Source organism: Crinia signifera, chromosome 9 (genome assembly GCF_055691185.1).
Source record: "Crinia signifera chromosome 9, ASM5569118v1, whole genome shotgun sequence".
Lineage (NCBI taxonomy): Eukaryota > Metazoa > Chordata > Amphibia > Anura > Myobatrachidae > Crinia > Crinia signifera.
The window spans coordinates 33,110,094-33,133,037 of record NC_139225.1 but is presented as its reverse complement, the minus strand read 5'-3'; the positions used below and the strand labels follow the sequence as shown (position 1 = coordinate 33,133,037).

Genomic DNA, 22,944 nt, shown 5'->3' with positions numbered 1-22,944 from the left:
TATTTTAAAAGGTCCACAGGTGGAGCTATTTAGTTCACTTGATTCTGTGAGGAGACATGGAAAACATGCACTGTGTGGGGTCATGAGGACCGACTTTGAGAACCTAGATTCTATCATGTCACATTTATTAAATAGATTATTTGGAGGCCAATAAATAAGTCTTCTTTTAGATTTTCTTCAGTTAACTTTGGAAACATGGTCATCAGCTTCTCCTTCCCATCCCTGCCAACTTGTGAGTTATCCCCTAAATCCGGATACACACTAGGCCACAGGTTCTTAAACTTGGTCTTCAGGACACCGCACAGTGCGTGTTTTGCAGGTCTCCTCACAGAATCGCAACTGAGACCTTATAAAATGTGTCAATGAGTAATGAATGCACCTGTGCACCTTCCAGGTGATCTGGAACCCATGAACTGTGTGGGGTCCTGAGGACTAAGTTTTAGAACCCCTGCACTAGGAAATGTGTGTGGCGGGGGGGACCTTGCGTAGTGCCATCGTCGGCTAGTGCATACACCCTTGCTGATGACGGCGGGAGTGAACGATGGCGGACGGGAGAACAAGGGCCATGCCGCAGCATAGAAGTCTTCAATGAGGTCCTCCCTCATCTGTACTGAACAGAAGAGGGAGGAAATCATTAACGATGTGCGGGAACACTAGACAAGAAAATCTCTCTTCTGAGAGATATCTTTTACTTTCCCGTAGTGTATGGGGCTTAGGGGCTTTCTATGATGTCATGCATATGTCACTAATTATGAAACACTTCTAGATAGATATTACTACCCAATTCCCATATGGGTCATCCTTTGTAATCACATTTTAAAAATATTAATGAGCAGAGATTTGGTTTATTTAAAAAAGTTATGGGTAATTTTTGAGTACTTAGCATACATGTATTATGGAAATATAATTAATGAAATGAGTTAAAACGTGGCACAATTTCTATTATAAAATATAAAACACTAGGGGCCTGACAATGTTCTGTACTTGTCCAGTATGTGTAGTGTAAATCGCAATCATTTGCACTGCACTTGCCCACAAAGAGAACAAATAAATATATACAGTATCAGTGCAATCCCCCCTGGCAACAAGCATGAAACCCCCATTGGCAACCAGCATGTGTAGGTAAGCAGCACTTCAGGGGGCATTATGTGTTTAAGCAGCACTAGTGGTGGCATTATATGTGTAAGCGGCACTAGTGGGGGCATTATGTGAGTAAAGGCAGCGGCACTACAGGGGGAAATTATATTTGCAAACACTAGTGGTGGCATTATGTGTGTAAGGTAGTGGCACTACAAGGGGGGCATTATATGTGTAAGTGGCACTACTGGGACCATTATGTGTGTACTGGGGCACTGCTGGGGGGCATTATATGTGTAAGTAACACTACAGGGGGCTTTATGCGTGAAAGTAGTACTACAGGGTGCATTATGTGTAAGTGGCACTAAAATGTCATGGGGAGTGCAAAATTTATAATTACATCATTGCGCGTAAAGCATAACCCTGAAGCATTACGGTGTGTGGCATAAAAGTGAATTTAGCATTATGGTGTGTGGCATAAAGTAACTTAAGCGTTACAGTTTGTGGCATGTGTACTTGGCATTACGGTGTGGGTCATAATGTGTAACGGGCATTACAGCATGTGGCATACTCTGTAATGGTCATTACAGTTTGTGTGGCATAATGTGTAAGGAGCATTACTATAAAAAGGAAAAATGCAAGGGGGGGTCACTGAAACATACCATTGCTCCGGGCACTATGTCACCTAGCTACTCCTCTGCACAAACGGCGCACAATCAGCATAAGCCATCACACTGATAAGCCAGCCCCTGGACTCCAATTGGCTAGTTTCCGGGGGCAGCTTTAACAGTGTACTGTAGTCAGTGATCACCGGCGGATCGATCTAACACATATTTTACATACATGATAACATGTATGTACTGTATATATGTGCTTAGCGATCCCCCCTGCACTTCATGGTTGGATCCACAGTAGGATAGATGCGTAAAAGGAAACAGCCTTGGACCACCATCACGACCATCGGTCACAAATCGCAGTGTTTTTAGGTAACGGTCAGCCTGTGCAAGCTTCTGTTTTGAAGAAGAGTGAAGGTTGCTGTACCCTCCAAACCGAACAGTCATGCTGCGGCTGATGGGTCTTGTGACTGCGCAGAAGTCACACCATCAGATGTATACGTAGACCGTTGGGTTTTCCTACAGATTTGAATTGGGCACATTGAGTCCCACTAGAACTCTAGCATCTGTCAGGGGAAGGCAGCGCGCCCAACGCTATCCGGAATTGCGGATTCTGGGAGTGCTGGTGCGATCTGAGCAATGATAATGTGACACCCTAACAAGCAAGAAATCCTGTGGCAACAATCAAGAAACTCCTCACAGCGAGCATGTAACCCCTGGTAATGAGCTTGTGGGTAAGAAAAAGTTCAATCTATGTATGGGGTGGGGTGGACTTCCGTATTAGCCTAGGGCGGCTGGAACCCTTAATCAGGCCCTGGAGATACTATTTTATATACACTTGTTTTTTGGAACAACCTAAGCCCAGGTTTACACCTAGTGTCATCGAGGGGGGGCGGGCGGACACTTTTTACCTAGGCCCGGTTCTGATGGAGGGGCTCGAGTGCCCCTCCCCCTCTCCCATTGCTGGGAGCGGGCAGTGGAGCGAGAGATGACAGGGCAGCTCAGTGGCGTGTGCTGAGCTGGGGAGAGAGACAGCTGCAGCGGTAGCCTAGCATCTCTATCCATCTCGTTTTATTTATTTTTTTCACCTTTGGTGGCCCCTACCCTTTCCGGAGGCCCACCCGGTGGCCCCACCTCCTCCATTCTGCCGGGGCCCAGCTGATTTGTTTACACCAACTCTGCAATGCGATAAACTGCAATCATGACTTGCTGCCTTGTACAGATGCACTGTGAAAACAAACGTGAGCTTCAAAGGCATGTTAATGCATTTCCATGTGCATTCAATATGCTGCGCTTTACTTATTAAGATACTAATGCAATATTTTGTACTGGCAAGTTGCATATCACATTAATGTATGACAAATAGGTAATGTCCGCTCCAAATTTTAAGTGCAGCAATAAAACTTTAAACAATTGTGGCATGAAGCCAAAAAGAATCCATTTCTCCGTTCTTAATGCAGTTTTTATGTGTTAGCGTTTGCATCGTGCTTAAATAACAGGGAATGAGCCCTAAACTTGATTGTTAAACAGCCTAAAAGAAAATAGAAAGTTCTGTTGACACAGTACATGCATTTCTTATAACAGTGTAATGCTATATGCTATGCATGCTAAAGGAAATGTTTTCCCATCTGATATTTTTAATAGAATGTTGTTTTATATTTATGTGTACATCTTTGTTTTTGCTTTTGCACTCATTCTGATCGTCATTGTCTTTTCCTCCCGTTCATACGCTGCCTTCTGCTCAAGTTCCTGGCTGATCCAGAGGGACGCAGGTTGGAGTCTGTCGATGCAGCTAGCTCTTCTAACCAATAGCCGTCCTTAGCTCCCCCCAGGACCTTCAGTAGTCATGGAAACGCTAACCAATCAGAGCACTCAGTCACAACAGGGGCACGGATAGAACACTGAACGTACAGGTAGATCAGGGTTAAAGCTCAGTTTTAATAAAATCGTTTCAGTGGAAACTTGCTAGCTTCTAGCATGCAAATCTGCTAAAAACAGTAATTAAGTAGATGGAACTGGTTTGTGATAAAGGAGATATTTCTCCTTGCGCAGTTTTGTGGGTTCATTCCACAACAGACAACTTATTAGGGGGCATGCATCAAACGTTCTAAAGGAGGACAAGTGCAGTTGCCCATAGCAACCAAACAGTTTCTAGTTTTCATTTTATCAAGTACATTCTATAAATAATAGTTGGTTGTTATGGTTACGTTCGCTAGGTCGCCACTATGAAGGTCATACATTAGGTCTACAACTAAAGGTTGACGGGGTTTAGGTCGACACATAAAATAGGTCGACGAGGCTAAGGTCGGGAGGGCCGACACAAGCACTAGGTCAAAAATTGGGAAGGTCGACAGTCAAAAGGTTGACTGAGTTTTTCACGTTTTATTTAGCCAACTTGTTCCGACAGGCGGCATTTCATACCCTACCAGCCACTAGGGCGTGGAGGGAGAATATAATAGGGTGCCGAACGCTGCAAGGCACCGTGCCCAAAGCAAAGCGTGCGCAACGAGCCATGCAAGGGGACGCGGCACACTGATACGGTGTCCATGTCGACTTACGTTGAAATTTGTGACTAAAAACCTTCCTATTGTCGACCTAATGCTTGTGTCGACCTTCCAACCCTGTCGAACTTAGTCATGTTGACCTATTTCAGGTGTCGACCTAAGCCATGTTGACATTTAGTGGTCGAAATGTATGTTGACCTTCATAGTGTCAACCCTATGTCCCATACCCAAAAGCTCAACCCATCCTCTTTTATTACATTCCCCCCCCTTAGCACCTAGATTTCTACAGACCTATTGTCCAACATAGGAAAGCGGTACACAGGTACTTACGTGAGAGTTCGTTTGTACGAGTATATATTCTACAATCTCCGGTCACAAGGAAGACGTCCAGTTTATGAAAGTGTTTCCCTGAATGGTAATTCATGTAAACTAGGTGATTCATCGCGCCCTACGGGCGCTCTTCACACCGTCGTAAGGGGCTGCGCCCCCTTAATTTGTGAACATTTGTATATGAGAAAGATGCCTGTATTGCAACTTGAGTTATAGGTGAAATGTGTTAAATAGAGAGCATATGATGTGGAAGGGGGTGTGTATTGTTTTGTGTAATTAAAAAGCGGTTACAGAGAAAGATGTACATTGATAGTGTGGATGGTACAGTGACATTTGTGGGTGTGGGGGGGGGGCTGTGTGTTCATGTTTTTTAGGTGTGTTCGTGTGTGCAATAGTATAGTAGGGTGTTTTTGAGTCAGCGGCTCCCCACTGGCGGAGGTCACGACACAGAAAAACAGGAGGCTGGGTAGTGATAGGGGTGTGTGGGCATAAGGGGGACTAAAGAGGAGGGTGGGAGATACTGTGCAGCTTCTGCCAGTGGGTGAGGGTCCAGTGTGGCAGTACAGGAGTACAGGATGGTGGCCCTTAGTCAGTGTCTCCTCCTACTGGGCGGGAGTTAGGGTACATGAGAGCAGGAGGCTGGGCTATGAGGCATGATAGGGGCATGTGGGCAAAACAGCGTCAGCGACTCCCCAGTGGTGGAAGTTACAGTTCAGGAAAGCAGGAAGCTGGGTAGTGATAGGGGTGTGTGAGTATACGGGGGACTAAAGAGGGGCTTAGGGGTGCCGTGAATTGTGGGAGGGGTGCGGGGGGTGCCATGAATCAAGGGAGGGAGGGGTGCAGGTGTCCGCGAATCGCGGGAGAGGGTGGGGGTCCGCAAAGCATGGATGCGGGAGGGGGGGGGTTGCGAATTGCGGGAGGGGGGGTGTGCGGGGGGTCCGTGAATTGCGGGAGGGGGGGCACGGGGCGCAATGAATCACCTAGTTGGTTATATATTCTTGTAGAAGGATGGTAGGATGTTGCAGTCATACAGAATGCATTTACATAAACACTAATAGTAGCAGTAAAGGATCTGACTTAAAACACCTACAGTAAAACAGAACAGGTGCTATATATTATACAAATAATTGGTTGATGATGTGTAGGTTGACATGCACATAGTTGTCACTGGAAAAAAATAGCTACAAGAAAAAATCAACACAGAAAGGTCAACACATGTACAGTAAATGTTGACATAAGTGTGGCACTTCATTGGTGTCCATGTCGACACATGAGAATGAATATGAAAACATTCAAAAAAAGAAAAATAAATCTTCAAAAACTCATGTCAACCTTTTTCATTGTCGACCATAGCCGTGTCAGTGTTTTGCATGTGCCATTTAATCCTGGGGTTACCATGAATCGCGAGCGGGGGTGGGGGGGAGGGAGGAGGTGAGGGGTGTCCGCGAATCACGGGAGGAGGGGTCGTGGGTGGATGACGTGAATTGCGGGAGGGGGGGGTCGCGGGGGGGGTGTGGGTGCCGCGAATCGTGGGAGGGGGGGACGCAGGGGGGTTGCAGTGAATCGTGGGAGGGTGAGTCGCGGGGGCGGGGGGTTGCCGCAATGACAGGAGGGGGGGTCAGGGGGGGGAATCGCGGTGGGGGGGAATCGCGGTGGGGGGGGGTCGCGGGGGTGGGGGGTACTGCGAATCGCAGGAGGGGGGGCCCGGGGAGTTGGTGCAAATCGTGGGAGGGGGGTAACGGGGTGTCACGGGGTGGGGCCGCAAATCGCGGGAGTCGCCGCGAATTGCGGGGGGTGTGCTGCGAATCGCAGGAGGGGGGTCGCCAGGGGGTGCCGCGAATCGCCACAAGAAAAAATCAACACAGAAAGGTCAACACATGTAAATGTTGACATAAGTGTGGCACTTCATTGGTGTCCATGTCGACACATGAGAATGAATATGAAAACATTGAAAAAGTGAAAAATAAATCTTCAAAAACTCATGTCAACCTTTTTCATTGTCGACCATAGCCATGTCAGTGTTTTACATGTGCCATTTAATCGTGGGGTTGCCGTGAATGGGGAGGGGGAGCTACTCACCAGACACACCAGGTGAGCGCCCCCCACCTCCATACCTCCCAACATGACCCTCTCCAGGAGGGATACATTGCTTTGTTTCTGGACTTTCTTCTTAATTTATGGATTACCATCACCTGTGCTTAAACACCTTTCTTATCAATTACCCTGTTTAAAACAGGTGATGACAATCATAAATTAAGATGGAAGTCCACAAACAGAGCACCGTGGGCTTACTGGGCTGGTTCTCTGTCATGTGAGTCAGAGGCTCCACCCAGCGTTACAGCTTCAGACACACTTTGAGTGACAGATGTAGCCAAATATATAAGAGATAGCAGAAATATCTCATCTCATACATGGGCGTGGATCGATAGTTCATCCAGAATTGGGTTGATTATAGTCAATAGGTCGACCCAATATTGTCGAAATGGGATTCAGTATTGAATCCCGGCGGTCGGGATCCCGGCGTTCAGAATCCCGACGCCGGAATCCCGACAGCCGAAATGCCGACAAGGGGGGGACGTGGATCGCCCCCCCCCTTGCGGGCTCGCTGGGCTCGCCACGCAGTGGGCCCGGTGCCTCGCTACGCTCGGCACACTAATTTATTCTCCCTCCAGGGGTGTCGTGGACACCGCAGGAGGGAGAATGTGTCGGCATTCCGGCGGTCGGGATTCCGGCGTCGGGATTCTGAATGCCGGGATCCCGACCGTCGGAATTTTAACTGCATCCCGTCGAAATGTATTAGGTCAACTGGGTCAAAAGGTCAAAAAGTTAGACACTCGACAAGGTCGATTGGTTGACATGGAAGTGGTTGATATATCGACATAAATATGGATCAGTGTAATTTGTATGTTTAACCATTTGAAAGTCAAATTAGAGGAAATGTGTACCCTCACGGGCTCACTTATCTTGCCACGCTGTGGGCAAGGTTACAATTCACAATTGTAGGTCAAATCGATGGTAAATGATGAAAAAGTTGAAAAAAAATTAAGAAAAAAAAGCCTTACACCACTCACCTGCTGGTGGTCATGATGTTGACCGTCAAAAGGGGTGCCGGACGGCTCCCCGACAGTCGGGATTCCGACAGTCATTACTCCGACGTTGGAATCCCGACTGCTCCCTCGTGGGGGTCCACGACCCCCATAGAGGAAGAATAAAATAGGTGGCGAGCGCAGCGAGCCCGCAAGGGGCTTCATTGTGCTCCACGCGCTGTGCAGTCGGGATTCCGACGTCTGACTAATGACTGTCGGGATCCTGACTGTTGGGTGATTATACCACACCCGTCAAAAGGACAACCTCGGCATCGTGATACAGAGAATGCCGACAGGGGCTCTGTTGGAACCGAACGCTTCCCCCTATGCTATCCCTCCCTTGTAGCAGACTAAGCCTAACTCCCCCCACAGTCTGACCCTAACTCTCCCCACTAGTGCCTACCCCAAAACTCCATACCCTGGCACCTAAACCCACATTCTAACCCTACCACCTTCTAAGTGCCTAAGCCAATCCCTTATATCCCTGCTGCCTAAACCTAGAAGTGGTGGTATGCTCATGAAAGGTACACGTCACACCTAATAGGGCGTAGGGATGGCCAATGACCAACGATGATTCCAAATCCTCAATAGTTTGTGGCCGATGGTGAATACTTCTGCCATTGATGGGAGTGAACCAGTTGCTTTCCCACCATCAATGGTACAGAGCCACCCAATGGTTCTTTTATTTTCTACAAGGTGCCAGTTTACTGAGCATAGCCCCACCCCACAAAAACCACAAAGTCCCACCTCCACATCCTCCTTGGCACATGGGCCAGACAATGAAAGAATAAGGATGACCATTGGTTGTTGAAACCATTGATGGTTATCTATTGTATAAGTGTTCATCCATCAATGGTCACTTGACCATTGATGGTAACCATCAACGGCAAACACGCCGATGGCCAGCAAGAAATGGAGCACGGCAGTGCCACTTTGGCAAGTCTGGTCTCCGATACTTTCTACCCAGGCAAGGTATCAATGGAAACAAAGAATGGAGAACACAGTCATATAAAAAAGCGGATCAAGCCCCATGTATTACTTTAAAGGTGCCCATACACGTTACAATTATTGTATACAATATTGTATACAATATCGCATCTCATCGCATATCGGTTTTGCGATGAGATCAGATCAGATGAGATCTAGTACAAAAAGTATGTGCTGCACATCTCATCTGATCTCATCGCAAAACCGATATGCGATGAGATGCGATATTGTATACAATATTGTATACAATAATTGTAACGTGTATGGGCACCTTTAGGCAGTGGTTCCCAAACTGTGTGCCATGGTGCCCTGGATTGGTAGTACATGACCAATACAAATTATTTATGACCAATGTAATAGGCAAATAGAAGTGAATTACGTACATTACCACATAACTGACCCTAAGGATGAGAAATAAACACAATTTACTATTTGTTCTGATTTTCTCAATGAGAAACCTTTGCCCTAGGGGTGCCGTGAAAAACATTCAGATACTCAGGGGTGCCATGATTCAAAAATGTTTGGAAACCACTTTAGGCTTTTCATTTACACATAATAACAGTAAGGTAAACTCCAAATGTATGTCCCTTTAACCCCAATTGCATTTAAATACTAAATGCATCTTTAAGGATTCTACCAGATGGAACGAACAACCATTTTAGTTCCCCCATAAATCCCTTTTTATTTATATATATATATATATATATATATATATATATATATATATACATATATATATATATATATATATACACACCAGTACAAGAAAAGAAATATAGAAATATAAATGTTTTACTCCATGAGTTAAGAGAAAGATGCCATACCCTACGGACTTATGGTTTTGATGGCATGCTTCCAGGAGGATCGTGGTGTGTTCCACAGATGGAGGTGTGTTCCACAGACAACACCCGGAGGAACGACCATGCATTCCACAAATTAACAATTATTCTGGCTAGACCTTAATTTTTTCCAGCTTACCCCAATACCCCATGGGTAGCCAAAGGAATAATTGAAAAAGACAGAGACGTCCCAAAAGTGATAAAAGAAAGAAACCTTTATGTGATTATGACAAACTGTAAGTTGGGTACACACAAACCCCTGATTACACACTGTTGGGTGGTCTATTGGTATAAAATAGCAATCGGATACCTTGGAGTGAGTGGTCCATAAAAATAGGTTTATATGTAAAGCCTGCTCCATTTAACTGTGAGTATGGTATGTTGATTTTCATTCATCTCTATATGATATGGGCAGTACGGATGGTGTAATTGTTAGCATTACTGCCTCACAGCGCTGAGGTCATGGGTTCGATTCCCACCATGGCTCTAACTGTGCGGAGTTTGTACATTCTACCCGTACTTGTGTGGGTTTACTCTGGGTGCTCCGGTTTTCTCCCACAATCCAAAAATATACTGGTAGGTTAATTGGCTCCCAACAAAAATGAACCCTAGAATGTCTGTGTGTGCGTGTACATGTGGTAGGGAATATAGATTGTAAGCTCCACTGGGGCAGGGACTGATGTGAATGTTCAACTATACTCTGTAAAGCGCTGCGGAATCTGTATGCGCTATATAAGAAACTGTTAATAAATAATAATAAATAAACAATATGATTGGTGAAAGACATTATCCAGTACCTTTTATGTTACACTCTCCGTACCTACTACACCATACCATTTTTTTCTCTTGTTTTATGTTCCCCAAGAATACAAAACCAAAACGTCCACCTCGTTACCGTACAAGGATAAGGAGAACTAATTGGGACTGCATTTCTTAACTGCGCATGCGTTTTTTAAAGGTATCAATGGAACAATTTGTAGTGGGGGTGGACAATTTGCAATTGGGGTTGTTAGAAAATTCTAATTTGGAGAATACTGGAGTATTGCTGTTGAGGTTTTGTTTGTTTTTTACTTCTACTATTACTGTTACATTTTCTATTATGTTGCTAAAGAAAGAGAATTATTGCTGATGAGGAAAGAAGAACCACTAAAGGTACAGCAACACTATCACCATCAATCCAGATACATCCAAGAGGAGACACTTGGCATTGCATGTGGAAACTGTGGCTGGTCAACTACTCAACTAAGTAACTCTTGGACAGCCTGGATACTTAAGGTCCATACACACTGGCCGACTATGCCCAGCGTGTATGGACAGCGATGATGCCAATCATCGCTGCGGGGAAAGCCACTCAGTGCATACACACTCCGGCGCCGATGGAGGGGGGGAGGACGGCGTTGCATAGCAGAGCACTATGCAAAGCCGTCCCTGAAAACCGCTCATCTGCTGGTATATCCAGCAGATGAACGGCTTTCCCGACGATGATGCGGGAGCGCGCAGCAGTGCTCACCACTCAGTGCCGGGCCATTCACACTCAAACCTACTGTTTTGAGCGACTTTCAGCTCAAAGTTGCCGAGTGTGTATGGGACTTAACAAACCCTTTTTAATCTTCCCCATTATCTGATGCTTTGAAAGGGACTGGTAGTGGTCATCTCAATTATAAATTAGTCACGATACAGGCATTTGACAAACTTATAAACATGTTGGATGGGACCTCAACTATTTTTTCCCTTGTATTTCTCAAACCTGGACTGGATCAAAGAGCCCAGGGCTGGTTATGCTTCAAAACACTTTTTTGAACAGACCCATGCACAGAACTCACTGATCTGTACATGGTTCTATCAAATTCGCCTGCCAGAACCAGGTCTATTTTTCCTTCAATTTTTGATATTGTTTAGGGTGCGATTTAAAAAAATCACACCTTATTACATATGTGATTTTGATGTTTTCAATGAGAAAACATTGGGATGCGATTCCTGAAGTACTATTTTTTTGGTCGCAGCAGAACATTTTTACCGCAAATTGCATGTGCAATTTTGTCAACATAAGATTTTGGCTGTTTTTGAGCAAAATAATCGCACGTTCTACAAAATTGTACCCTATTACATCTTGCCCATAGTTTTTGAAAACCAAAATGAAAATCACAAAATGAAACCTAATGTTTCAAATATCTTGCGTAATACAAAGAATAATACAATTGTTTATGAATAATTCACAATAATTGATATGTCCGGCACCAGGGGATACGGTCACTAGGTCTACAAGCATTAGGTCGACACCACTCCATCAACATGACTGACGATCCACATGCGGTTAGGTCGACAGAGCCATTAGGTCGACACAAGCATTGGGTCGACAGTGAAAAGGTCAACATGGGGTTTTTCACTTCTATTTTTACCCGACATGTGTCGACAGGCGATATTTCATGCCCTACCATCCTATAGGCATGGTGGGAGAATAAAATAGTGTGCCGAGCTTTGCCCCCCCCCCCCCAATGAAAAAACCCAATGTGGACCTTTTGGCTGTCGACCTTCCCCATGTTGACCTAATGACTGTCGACATAACCCCATGTCAACCCAGTTGCCGTCTATCCAATGATTCACACAGCTCAAGGCTGCTGCGAGCCAGTCACAGACTGCGGGTGCCGCTGAGGCAGGAGCTGAAGTGGCGCCTCATCACTCAGCTTTTAGACGTCAGAGAAATCCCAGCGGCCGCGGAAGTGACTGAAATCCCGCGAGATGCTGACAATGACTTCAGCAGCACCTCGACGAGCAGCAAGTGGTTGTGTAATGGGGAAATCGGATTAACAGCTGAATCATGCTGAGGTCTGATTTCAGTACCAGTGTCTCATGCAATTCAGGGGGAGAGTGTGGGGGCCCCTAATGTGTGGGGTACCTGGGACAACCGCGCCTCCTTCAATCCGGCCATGGCATTGAAGCGAAGAACATAAACTAATGTATAAAAGCTGCCTCTTCTTGCTTCATTGCTGCAGTGTAGCTGTAAGAGCTCTTGTTTACTAGACTGTTCATTTTGCAGTCTATGTAGGCTGCAGTCTGTGGGATGAAACTCCAAGTAGAGCTCTGAGTCATCAACTCACTGCACTGCTCCCGCTGAATCTCATTGCTCCTGAAGTACTTCTATAGCAGCCCAGTGTTCTCCTCCACCTCCGGACACTGTAGTTCATTTAAAATAGTGTCTGCTGGTACATGAGCTCTGATTGGCTCACCAGACGGTGCTGCATTTTAAATGGCCACCAGCGTCCAGAGGTGAAGGAGAAGCCTGCTCTCTAGAAGCGCTCCAGGATGTGCCCTTGATGGCAGCCCTACAACTGGGCATGCATTTACATTCACCCGCCTATATGGGTTATCAGTCACTGCAGGTCCCAGAAGTCCATACACACAGCCAGATGCTTTGTTATATCTGTAGCATCCATTTTCTGTGCTGCAGGGCTGATGCAATATGCTGATAAATTACATAATTCCCAGACATATCGGTGGTACACACTCGCTAATGGGTTTGCGATATATCGGCCATTTGATATTTCGCTCAGTGTGTACACAGCTTTTCCTCCATCAGTAGAGACTGTTCTGCCACAAAGTGACCCTGTTCAGGAACGCACCAGAATGTATTTAACATCTTTCAATTATTTAAATTTGTCCAACCGAACATTTTAAAAACACAATTTTAAAACCTATTTTGACAAATTCACTTGGCACTCAAAAGGGTTAAAAATAAAAAGTCAAATTTTCTTCTTAAATCACAGAAAGACTATGAGGAGCGGGATAGGGTACACTGCTGAAGGAAAAAAAATATATATATTTTTTAATGTTTTATTTTCAACTAATTATCTTTCAAATGATTCAAAATATCTCGTCTTCTTTTCGATCAGTTGTTTTAAACACACATTTCCTCCCTTATAGAGCTTTAAATAATAAATTCTATATTTCACCATGGTTTGAAATGCCTAGATGTTGTCAGCAGCTCATTAGCATAAATAAAGCATCACAGTCAGCATGTGATGTCACAATGCTCAGTGTCAGCAGAGAAAACTCTACATTCTACTGGACTAATTTGCTGACTAGGACTGACCCAAGAAGCATCTTTCATAACGTGCTGGAAACAGACTGTTATTATTGGATAAGAATGTGGAATTGCTTGACTTTCCCGTGCTGCCGCAAGGCAAACCGTCCAGATGAAGAAACATCAAGTGGTGCCCAGTGCCCGGCTATACAGGACAACAAGACTGGAAGGTCTGCCGAGAGCCACTCACTCATCTGGCGCTTAAGAAGATTTATGACCACACGAAGACAGCGCAAAAATGGCCGGGTCAATGTTACCCACCTCGTCAGTGAGAGCCTGAAGGATTCCATCTCATGTGCTGACTTAACAACTCACACACAGGTCTCACAAGATACCTATGCCAATAAGCCTGTCTATGAGCCTGCTGAAGAAAAGCAAGACATCTCGCCACCAAAACCCACCAAGATGGTGCAGGTATCCACCAGCGAGTTGCTGGCATGTCTTGCAGAGTTCCTCTGTCGCAGGTGTAAGGAGCCGGTATTACCAATACATTATACTAATTGGCTGACCATTATAGACAATTCCCTCATTGGAGTCTGCCAGAACGACGGCTTCCTCAATCTGGACAATGTCATTTTTCTCTACATGCTTTGCCGCGAAGTGATGTCATCTGAGCTAGACACTGCGCAGGAACAAATAGTATGGCTGTCAACATGTCTGTACATAGCCTATTCATACATGGGCAATGAGCTCGCTTACCCAATGAGATACTTCCTAGTCTGCAGCTCGAGTCAAGCCTTTTGGAGCCGTTGCCTGTCCATTACCATGCTAATGAGTGCAAAGATGCTCCGCTTCATTACTGATGCTGAATACTTCATCCAGCTCTTTGAGGATCTCTTAGCTGAAGATGGACAGCAGGATCAAATCATTTCTGTTGCCATGAATTAAAGCAACAGCTCTGGCTTGGGAACCAAAAAGAGACCCACATACAGGCTTGGGAACCTTAGACAAAGAGACCCACATACAGGCTTGGGAACCTGAGACAAAGAGACCCACAAACAGGCTTGGGAACCTGAGACAATGAGACCCACATACAGGCTTGGGAACCTGAGACAAAGAGACCCACATACAGGCTTGGGAACCTTAGACAAAGAGACCCACATACAGGCTTGGGAACCTGAGACAAAGAGACCCACATACAGGCTTGGGAACCTGAGACAAAGAGACCCACATACAGGCTTGGGAACCTGAGACAAAGAGACCCACAAACAGGCTTGGGAACCTGAGACAAAGAGACCCACATACAGGCTTGGGAACCTGAGACAAAGAGACCCACATACAGGCTTGGGAACCTTAGACAAAGAGACCCACATACAGGCTTGGGAACCTTAGACAAAGAGACCCACATACAGGCTTGGGAACCTTAGACAAAGAGACCCACATACGGGCTTGGGAACCTTAGACAAAGAGACCCACATACAGGCTTGGGAACCTTAGACAAAGAGACCCACATACAGGCTTGGGAACCTGAGACAAAGAGACCCACACGCAGGCTTGGGAACCTGAGACAAAGAGACCCACATACAGGCTTGGGAACCTGAGACAAAGAGACCCATCCCATCCCACTTGCTGGCCAGCTGAGGTCCTCCGATAATCGGGACTCCCTTATCAAGACGTCATTGGAAAAGATGGATCTCCAATGATGGCACCTTAGAAACATGACAAATCTATCTCTGTACATGAACAATAAAACTGTTACATCTTCACATATTTGAAAGGTTTGGCATCACTCTTAAAACACAACTATTAGTAACTTTCAGATCTTCGAAGGATTTACTCAATGCTTCAGTTATTTTCCCAGACTTGGGGACTGATTCAGACCATTTGTGAACATTTGCAGCCTAGCGAACAGGTAAACTCTGCCCTCCCAACACCCAGGGCCGGCAACAGAAATCTTGGGGCCCCATACATTGATATTTCAGGGGGCCCCCACCCTCTTAAGAACTAGTAGTTGTGTGGAGCAGGGAGGGATGGTGGGCATATTGGTGGCAAGAATTCCCATATAGTATAATGGATGCCCCCAGTGCAGACAGTCTCACTTCTTAACTGACAGCTACTACACATTATGCCACATACTGTAATGCCTACTACACATTATGCCACACACCGTAATGTCCATTAGACACTATACCACATGCCATAATGCCCATTACACATTACACCACACACCATAATGCCCATTAAATATTATGCCACACACCATAATGCCCATTACATATTATACCACACACCGTAATGCCCATTACATATTATACCACACATCATAATGCCCATTACATAATATGCCACACACCATAATGTTACACATCAGGGCACACCCCATAAATCCCCTGTCATATTATGCCACATAAGTGCCACTTACCTACATGCTCTTTGCCAAGCGTTGCATGCTCATTGTTATATATTGTCATTGCCAGAGGTTTCTTGAAGGTTACATTCTCGGTGCCAGGGGATTACATGCTCCTTGCCTGGGTTGTATGTTCCTTGCCAGGGAGGATTACATGCTTGTTGCCAGAGGACTTAAATGCTTGTTCCCAGGGGAAAGCATGCTAGTTGGCATGGGGTATTAAATGCTCATTGCCTAGGAAGGGGGGAGGGGTAAATACTCGTTGCTAGGGGGAATTTACATGCTTGTTGCTCAGGGTTAGTCTGTGCATCTGCCTGGTTCGATTGCTGTGGGCGTATGGCACTTAATTCCCCCCCTAACAAGCATTTTTGCAGCATTAAGGACAACACTTATGCAAGAAACGGGTGCCGGACGGCTCCCCGACAGTCGAGATTCCGACAGTCAGTACTCCGACGTCGGAATCCCGACTGCTCCCTCGTGGGGGTCCACGACCCCCATAGAGGGAGAATAAAATAGGTGGCGAGTGCCGCTCGCCACCGTGCCCGCAGCGTGGCGAGCGCAGCGAGCCCGCTAGGGGCTTCATTGCGCTCCCCACGCTGTGCAGTCGGAATCCCGACTGTCGGGGTTTTATACCACACCCGCAAGAAACACACAAAATCTGCTCTGCTTCAGAGTTGCATCCAAATCAGGTGTTATTACACCCACCTTGTGTGCTCAAAGAAACTGCACATATTTATGGGACCATTCACAGCTATCCATATGTTTGGTTTCAACTATTAGTGTACACATGCAGCAACTAAGTCATTTGTGCAAGACATTCATCTGATCCAGTCAGCACAGCCCACAGTTCTATCTACATGCTCTCACTAAACGTGGCCTAAATGCCACACATCTAGTTTCCAACCAGTTACTCTACTACAGCAAAAAGTGTTGATGTGCATGAGCTGCATATGACTCAACCTGTACATCAGCTGTGGATTGGAGCATGTGCTGTGTGGCAGGGGCGGGGAGAAGAGAGGAGAACTCCCAGCTGCAGTGGCAGGAGGCGGAGCTGCCTGGGGACAGCCTTTCGGAACATGCAGCTCCCGGCCGCCACTTACACACACACTGACATGAGGCGGTGCTACTGCGGAAGGCCTACTTCAGCCTTCTGCAGCAGCACCAGCTCATGTCAGTGTGTGTAAGCGGCGTCCGGGAGCTGCGTGCCCCAACAGTCCATCCCCAGTCAGCCTCGCCATTGCAGTTGTAAGCCTCTCTTCTCCTCTCCCGAGTCCCAGCTGTTCCGCGGCCACAAAAATTCTTGTTAGGGGGGATTAAGTTCCAGCCGCCCCCCAGTAATCAATTGCCGGGCACCTGAGTGTACGGATGGGCAGAAGAATTTGGGGCCCCTCTGATCTCCAGGCCCGGGTCAGCTGTCCCCTTTGACCCCCCTGCCGCCGGGCCTGCCAACGCCCGCCCGTATGCCTACTTCCCAAGTTTGGTAACTGCCCTCAAAAAAATCAGTCTGCACCTACTTATAAGTTACAGGAACCACCTGAAAGAGTCAAAGGTAGAATCTACTAATGCTTTAGGACCAGGCTGGTGTAAGACCCACATTTTAGAAGTCTTATATTTCAATTGATACAAATGCACACCTTTCTGCATGCAGCAGTAGTTTCCCAATAACTGCCCCTTGGTCAGACCCAATAATTGAAGGGTCCTCAAACTATTTTGCTCTGGGACCCCATCAGACAATATAAATAATTACAGGACCCCAGAAAGTTACTGCAGAAGGTCATCACGTCACACGTGTAGGCAACAGACAGCACATACATGGCAGCATTGTGGAGGCACAACATGATGGGAGGAGTCTAAAATAACAGACAATCCAACAAATTATTCAGATATCTTGAATCACTGAGATTAGAAGAGTCATCAGCCTGATGGTCAGCAACATGGAGTCGTGACCCTATGCTGAGAAGGTCGGTTTGAGAACCATTGCAATATTTCAATAATGTCATCTTGCAAAACTTTCTAATTAGAAATGTCCACTTTAGGTCAAAACTCCACCCCTTTCAAGACCCACCAATTGCAACTTTCCTGCCGAAATATGTAGATATAGGTTTATGCATCCCTAGATATTCAACTTGGGAGATGTATCTTGTCACTGTAAGTGCTCATTTGGAATTCATGCCACTTACTTTGACTAATTGGCTGGGCAATATGGATCTGAGATGTGTCTAGCAGTCAATGCTAGGTGATTCTTCTCTAATCTTGCAAATATAAATTGACTTCTGACCTCTTGCTCTTTTTCGCTACTCTTCTGTGTGCCTCCATATTGGATTAACCATGTACTGACTTGACTGACTTGACTTGCCTACTGACCGGTGCAGCGTTCACATTCCCAGCACCTGTACTATGATGACTGCACATGCGGCTAGCTTCTATGGGCTGCGCGCCAACAGCCCATTGGAGGGAAATCAATGTCCTGGCACATATACAATACAGGTGACAGGTACCGGGACCAGCACATGTGCAGTACCGATGTCGGTACTGTGCATGCACAGACCCCGGATTCAGAAACCCATAGAGAGGCGTCCCGGAGGGAGGGAACACTTCCCAATGGGACTGCCTTGGGTGACTGCCAGTCAGAGTGAAGCATTGGTGAACTGATACTACAAAACAGGTGGGCAACACTCAAAGATGTATAAGGAAACATTGTAGCCATGGTCTTATAAGTCCTGGAAGGCTGGTGCAAACATAGCATGTGACTGGAAACTGCTGAATGAGGTTGTACACCAGTGCATGTGCGGTTGCAGAAAAATACTGCACTGTACATATACACAGGTGATGCCTCTGTCAAGGATCTTAAACTGTGTGGTTAACCTCATGTTGTCCATCTTCTCTACCATGAAACCTAAACAGCCATGCTCCTACGTTTAGGTGAACCTTATCTTTCTGCATCAAACGTTCTAAAGGAGGACAAGTGCAGTTGCCCATAGCAACCAAACAGTTTCTCGTTTTCATTTTATCAAGTACATTCTATAAATAATAGTTGGTTGTTATGGTTACGTTCGCTAGGTCGCCACTATGAAGCTCATACATTAGGTCGACAACTAAAGGTTGACGGGGTTTAGGTTGACACATAAAACGACGAGGCTAAGGTCGACAGGGTCGGGAGGGCTGACACAAGCACTAGGTCAACAATTGGGAAGGTCGACAGTCAAAAGGTTGACTGAGTTTTTCACGTTTTATTTCGCCGACTTGTTCCGACAGGCGGCATTTCATACCCTACCAGCCACTAGGGCGTGGAGGGAGAATATAATAGGGTGCCGAACGCTGCAAGGCACCGTGCCCAAAGCAAAGCGTGCGCAACGAGCCATGCGAGGGGACGCGGCACACTGATACGGTGTCCATGTTGACTTACGTTGACATTTGTGACTAAAAACCTTCCTATTGTCGACCTAATGCTTGTGTCGACCTTCCAACACTGTCGACCTTAGTCATGTTGACCTATTTCAGGTGTCGACCTAAGCCATGTTGACATTTAGTGGTCGAAATGTATGTTGACCTTCATAGTGTCAACCCTATGTCCCATACCCAAAAGCTCAACCCATCCTCTTTTATTACATTTCCATCCCCCTTAGCACCTAGATTTCTACAGACCTATTGTCCAACATAGGACAGCGGTACATGGATACTTACGTGAGAGTTCGTTTGTACGAGTATATATTCTACAACCTCCGGTCACAAGGAAGACGTCCAGTTAATGAAAGTGTTTCCCTGAATGGTAATTCATGTAAATGGCAGAAATATCTCATCTCATACATGGGCGTGGATCGATAGTTCATCCAGAATTGGGTTGATTATAGTCAATAGGTCGACCCAATATTGTCGAAATGTATTAGGTCAACTGAGTCAAAAGGTCAAAAAGTTAGACACTCGACATGGTCGATTGGTTGGAAAGGTCAACATAGTGAAAAGGTTGGAAGTGGTTGATATATCGACATAAATATGGATCAGTGTAATTTGTATGTTTAACCATTTGAAAGTCAAATTAGAGGAAATGTGTACCCTCACGGGCTCACTTATCTTGCCACGCTGTGGGCAAGGTTACAATTCACAATTGTAGGTCAAATCGATGGTAAATGATGAAAAAGTTGGAAAAAAAATAAGAAAAAAAGCCTTACACCACTCACCTGCTGGTGGTCATGATGCTGACCGTCAAAAGGGGTGCCGGACGGCTCCCCGACAGTCGGGATTCCGGCAGTCATTACTCCGACGTTGGAATCCCGACTGCTCCCTCGTGGGGGTCCACGACTCCCATAGAGGAAGAATAAAATAGGTGGCGAGCGCAGCGAGCCCGCAAGGGGCTTCATTGTGCTCCCCACGCTGTGCAGTCGGGATTCCGACGTCTGACTAATGACTGTCGGAATCCTGACTGTCGGGTAATTATACCACACCCGTCAAAAGGGCAACCTCGGCATCGTGATACAGAGAATGCCGACAGGGGCTCTGTTGGAACCGAACACTTTCCCCCTACGCTATCCCTCCCTTGTAGCAGACTAAGCCTAACTCCCCCCACAGTCTGACCCTAACTCTCCCCACTAGTGCCTAACCCAAAACTCCATACCCTGGCACCTAAACCCACATTCTAACCCTACCATCTTCTGAGTGCCTAAGCCAATCCCTTATATCCCTGCTGCCTAAACCTAGAAGTGGTGGTATGCTCATGAAAGGTACACGTCACACCTAATAGGGCGTAGGGATGGCCAATGACCAACGATGATTCCAAATCCTCAATAGTTTGTGGCCGATGGTGAATACTTCTGCCATTGATGGGAGTGAACCAGTTGCTTTCCCACCATCAATGGTACAGAGCCACCCAATGGTTCTTTTATTTTCTACAAGGTGCCAGTTTACTGAGCATAGCCCCACCCCACAAAAACCACAAAGTCCCACCTCCACATCCTCATTGGCACATGGGCCAGACAATGAAAGAATAAGGATGACCATTGGTTGTTGAAACCATTGATGGTTATCTATTGCATAAGTGTTCATCCATCAATGGTCACTTGACCATTGATGGTAACTATCAACGGCAAACACGCCGATGGCCAGCAAGAAATGGAGCACGGCAGTGCCACTTTGGCAAGTCTGGTCTCCGATACTTTCTACCCAGGCAAGGTATCAATGGAAACAAAGAATGGAGAACACAGTCATATAATAAAGCGGATCAAGCCCCATGTATTACTTTAAGGCAGTGGTTCCCAAACTGTGTGCCTGGGGTGCCCTGGATTGGTAGTACATGACCAATACAAATTATTTATGACCAATGTAATAGACAAATATAAGTAAATTACGTACATTACCACATAACTGACCCTAAGGATGAGAAACAAACACAATTTACTCAATGTACTATTTGTTCTGATTTTCTCAATGAGAAACCTTTGCCCTAGGGGTGCCGTGAAAACATTCAGATACTCAGGGGTGCCATGATTCAAAAATGTTTGGAAACCACTTTAGGGTTTTCATTTACACATAATAACAGTAAGGTAAACTCCAAAGGTATGTCCCTTTAACCCCAATTGCATTTGAAAAGATGTAGAGGGCGCTGTAGGAATTCCCACCACCTTATTTTGTGCTCAGGTTTCAAGCAAATTGATAGAGTAATAATTCAATAGCATTTATTTAAAATACAAATGTATGACATTTACAAATTCAAATTCTTGTGAACCGCATGGAAACAACCCGACGCGTTTCGTCTCCGAAGAGACTTCCTCAGGGGTACACGGGAGTGTGCGGTATGTTGTTAAAAACCAATCTTTAAAATTCTTTGTAAGTATCAGAAAGAATTCGGAAAAAATTCAGATGTTGATAGGCCTTCAGTAAGGGCCCTAGAGCAAGACTGGGCGCTGGAAAAAGGGGGGAGTGTACCAGAATTTGGTGAACACAAGTGAACTCTCCTGCACCTTTTCCAGAATGAATATACATATATACACACACACCAGTACAAGAAAAGAAATTTAGAAATATAAATGTTTTACTCCATGAGTTAAGAGAAAGATGCCATTCCTTACAAACTTATGGTTTTGATGGCATGCTTCCAGGAGGATTGTGGTGTGTTCCACAGATGGAGCTGTGTTCCACAGACAACACCCGGAGGAACGACTATGCGTTCCACAGTTCCACAAAATTAACAATTATTCTGGCATAGACCTTAATTTTTTCCAGCTTACCCCAATACCCCATGGGTAGCCAAATGAATAATTGAAAAAGACAGAGACGTCCCAAAAGTGATAAAAGAAAGAAACCTTTATGTGATTATGACAAACTGTAAGTTGAGTACACACACACACCCCTGATTACATACTGTTGGGTGGTCTATCGGTATAAAATAGCAATCAGATACCTTGGAGTGAGTGGTCCCTAAAAAAAGGTTTATATGTAAAGCCTGCTCCATTTAACTGTGAGTATGGTATGTTGATTTTCATTCATCTCTATATGATATGGGCAGTACGGATGGTGTAATTGTTAGTATCACTGCCTCACAGCGCTGAGGTCATGGGTTCAATATCCACCATGGCTCTAACTCTGCGGAGTTTGTACATTCTACCCGTACTCATGGGTTTCCTCCGGGTACTCCGGTTTCCTCCCACAATCCAAAAATATACTGGTAGGCTAATTGGCTCCCAACAAAAATTAACCCTATGTGTGTGCGTGTACATGTGGTAGGGAATATAGATTGTAAGCTCCACTGGGGCAGGGACTGATGTGAATGTTCAACTATACTCTGTAAAGTGCTGCGGAATCTGTATGCGCTATATAAGAAACTGTTAATAAATAATAATAAATAAACAATATGATTGGTGAAAGACATTATCCAGTACCTTTTATATTACACTCTCCGTGCCTACTACACCATACCATTTTTTTCTCTTGTTTTATGTTCCCCAAGAATACAAAACCAAAACGTCCACCTCGTTACCGTACAAGGATAAGGAGAACTAATTGGGACTGCATTTCTTAACTGCGCGTGCGTTTTTTTAGGGTATCAATGGAACAATTTGTAGTGGGGGTGGACAATTTGCAATTGG

At 45.6% G+C, this 22,944-nt stretch overlaps 1 protein-coding gene and 1 long non-coding RNA gene across 5 annotated transcripts in view; one reads left to right on the top strand and one right to left on the bottom strand.

Annotated features, from left to right (window-relative positions):
* Positions 1-1,926: 1,926 nt before the first annotated feature.
* The window catches only part of LOC146035363 (uncharacterized), a 45,502-nt gene continuing 24,484 nt past the window's right edge, over positions 1,927-22,944 (bottom strand). For all 4 annotated transcript variants that reach the window (XR_014460624.1, XR_014460623.1, XR_014460625.1 and 1 more), the window contains one exon: positions 1,927-2,918. This is a non-coding gene — a long non-coding RNA (uncharacterized LOC146035363). The remainder of the gene's footprint in view (positions 2,919-22,944) is intronic.
* Positions 13,582-14,406, top strand: LOC146036448 (cyclin-dependent kinase 5 activator 1-like). Its single transcript, XM_083160446.1, has one exon. The coding sequence runs from the start codon at positions 13,582-13,584 to the stop codon at positions 14,404-14,406; it is 825 nt and encodes a 274-aa protein (XP_083016572.1).

Coding starts and splice junctions, on each gene's coding strand:
- LOC146036448 (XM_083160446.1), top strand. CDS start 13,582: ATGTGGAATTGCTTGACTTTCCCGTGCTGCCGCAAGGCAAACCGTCCA.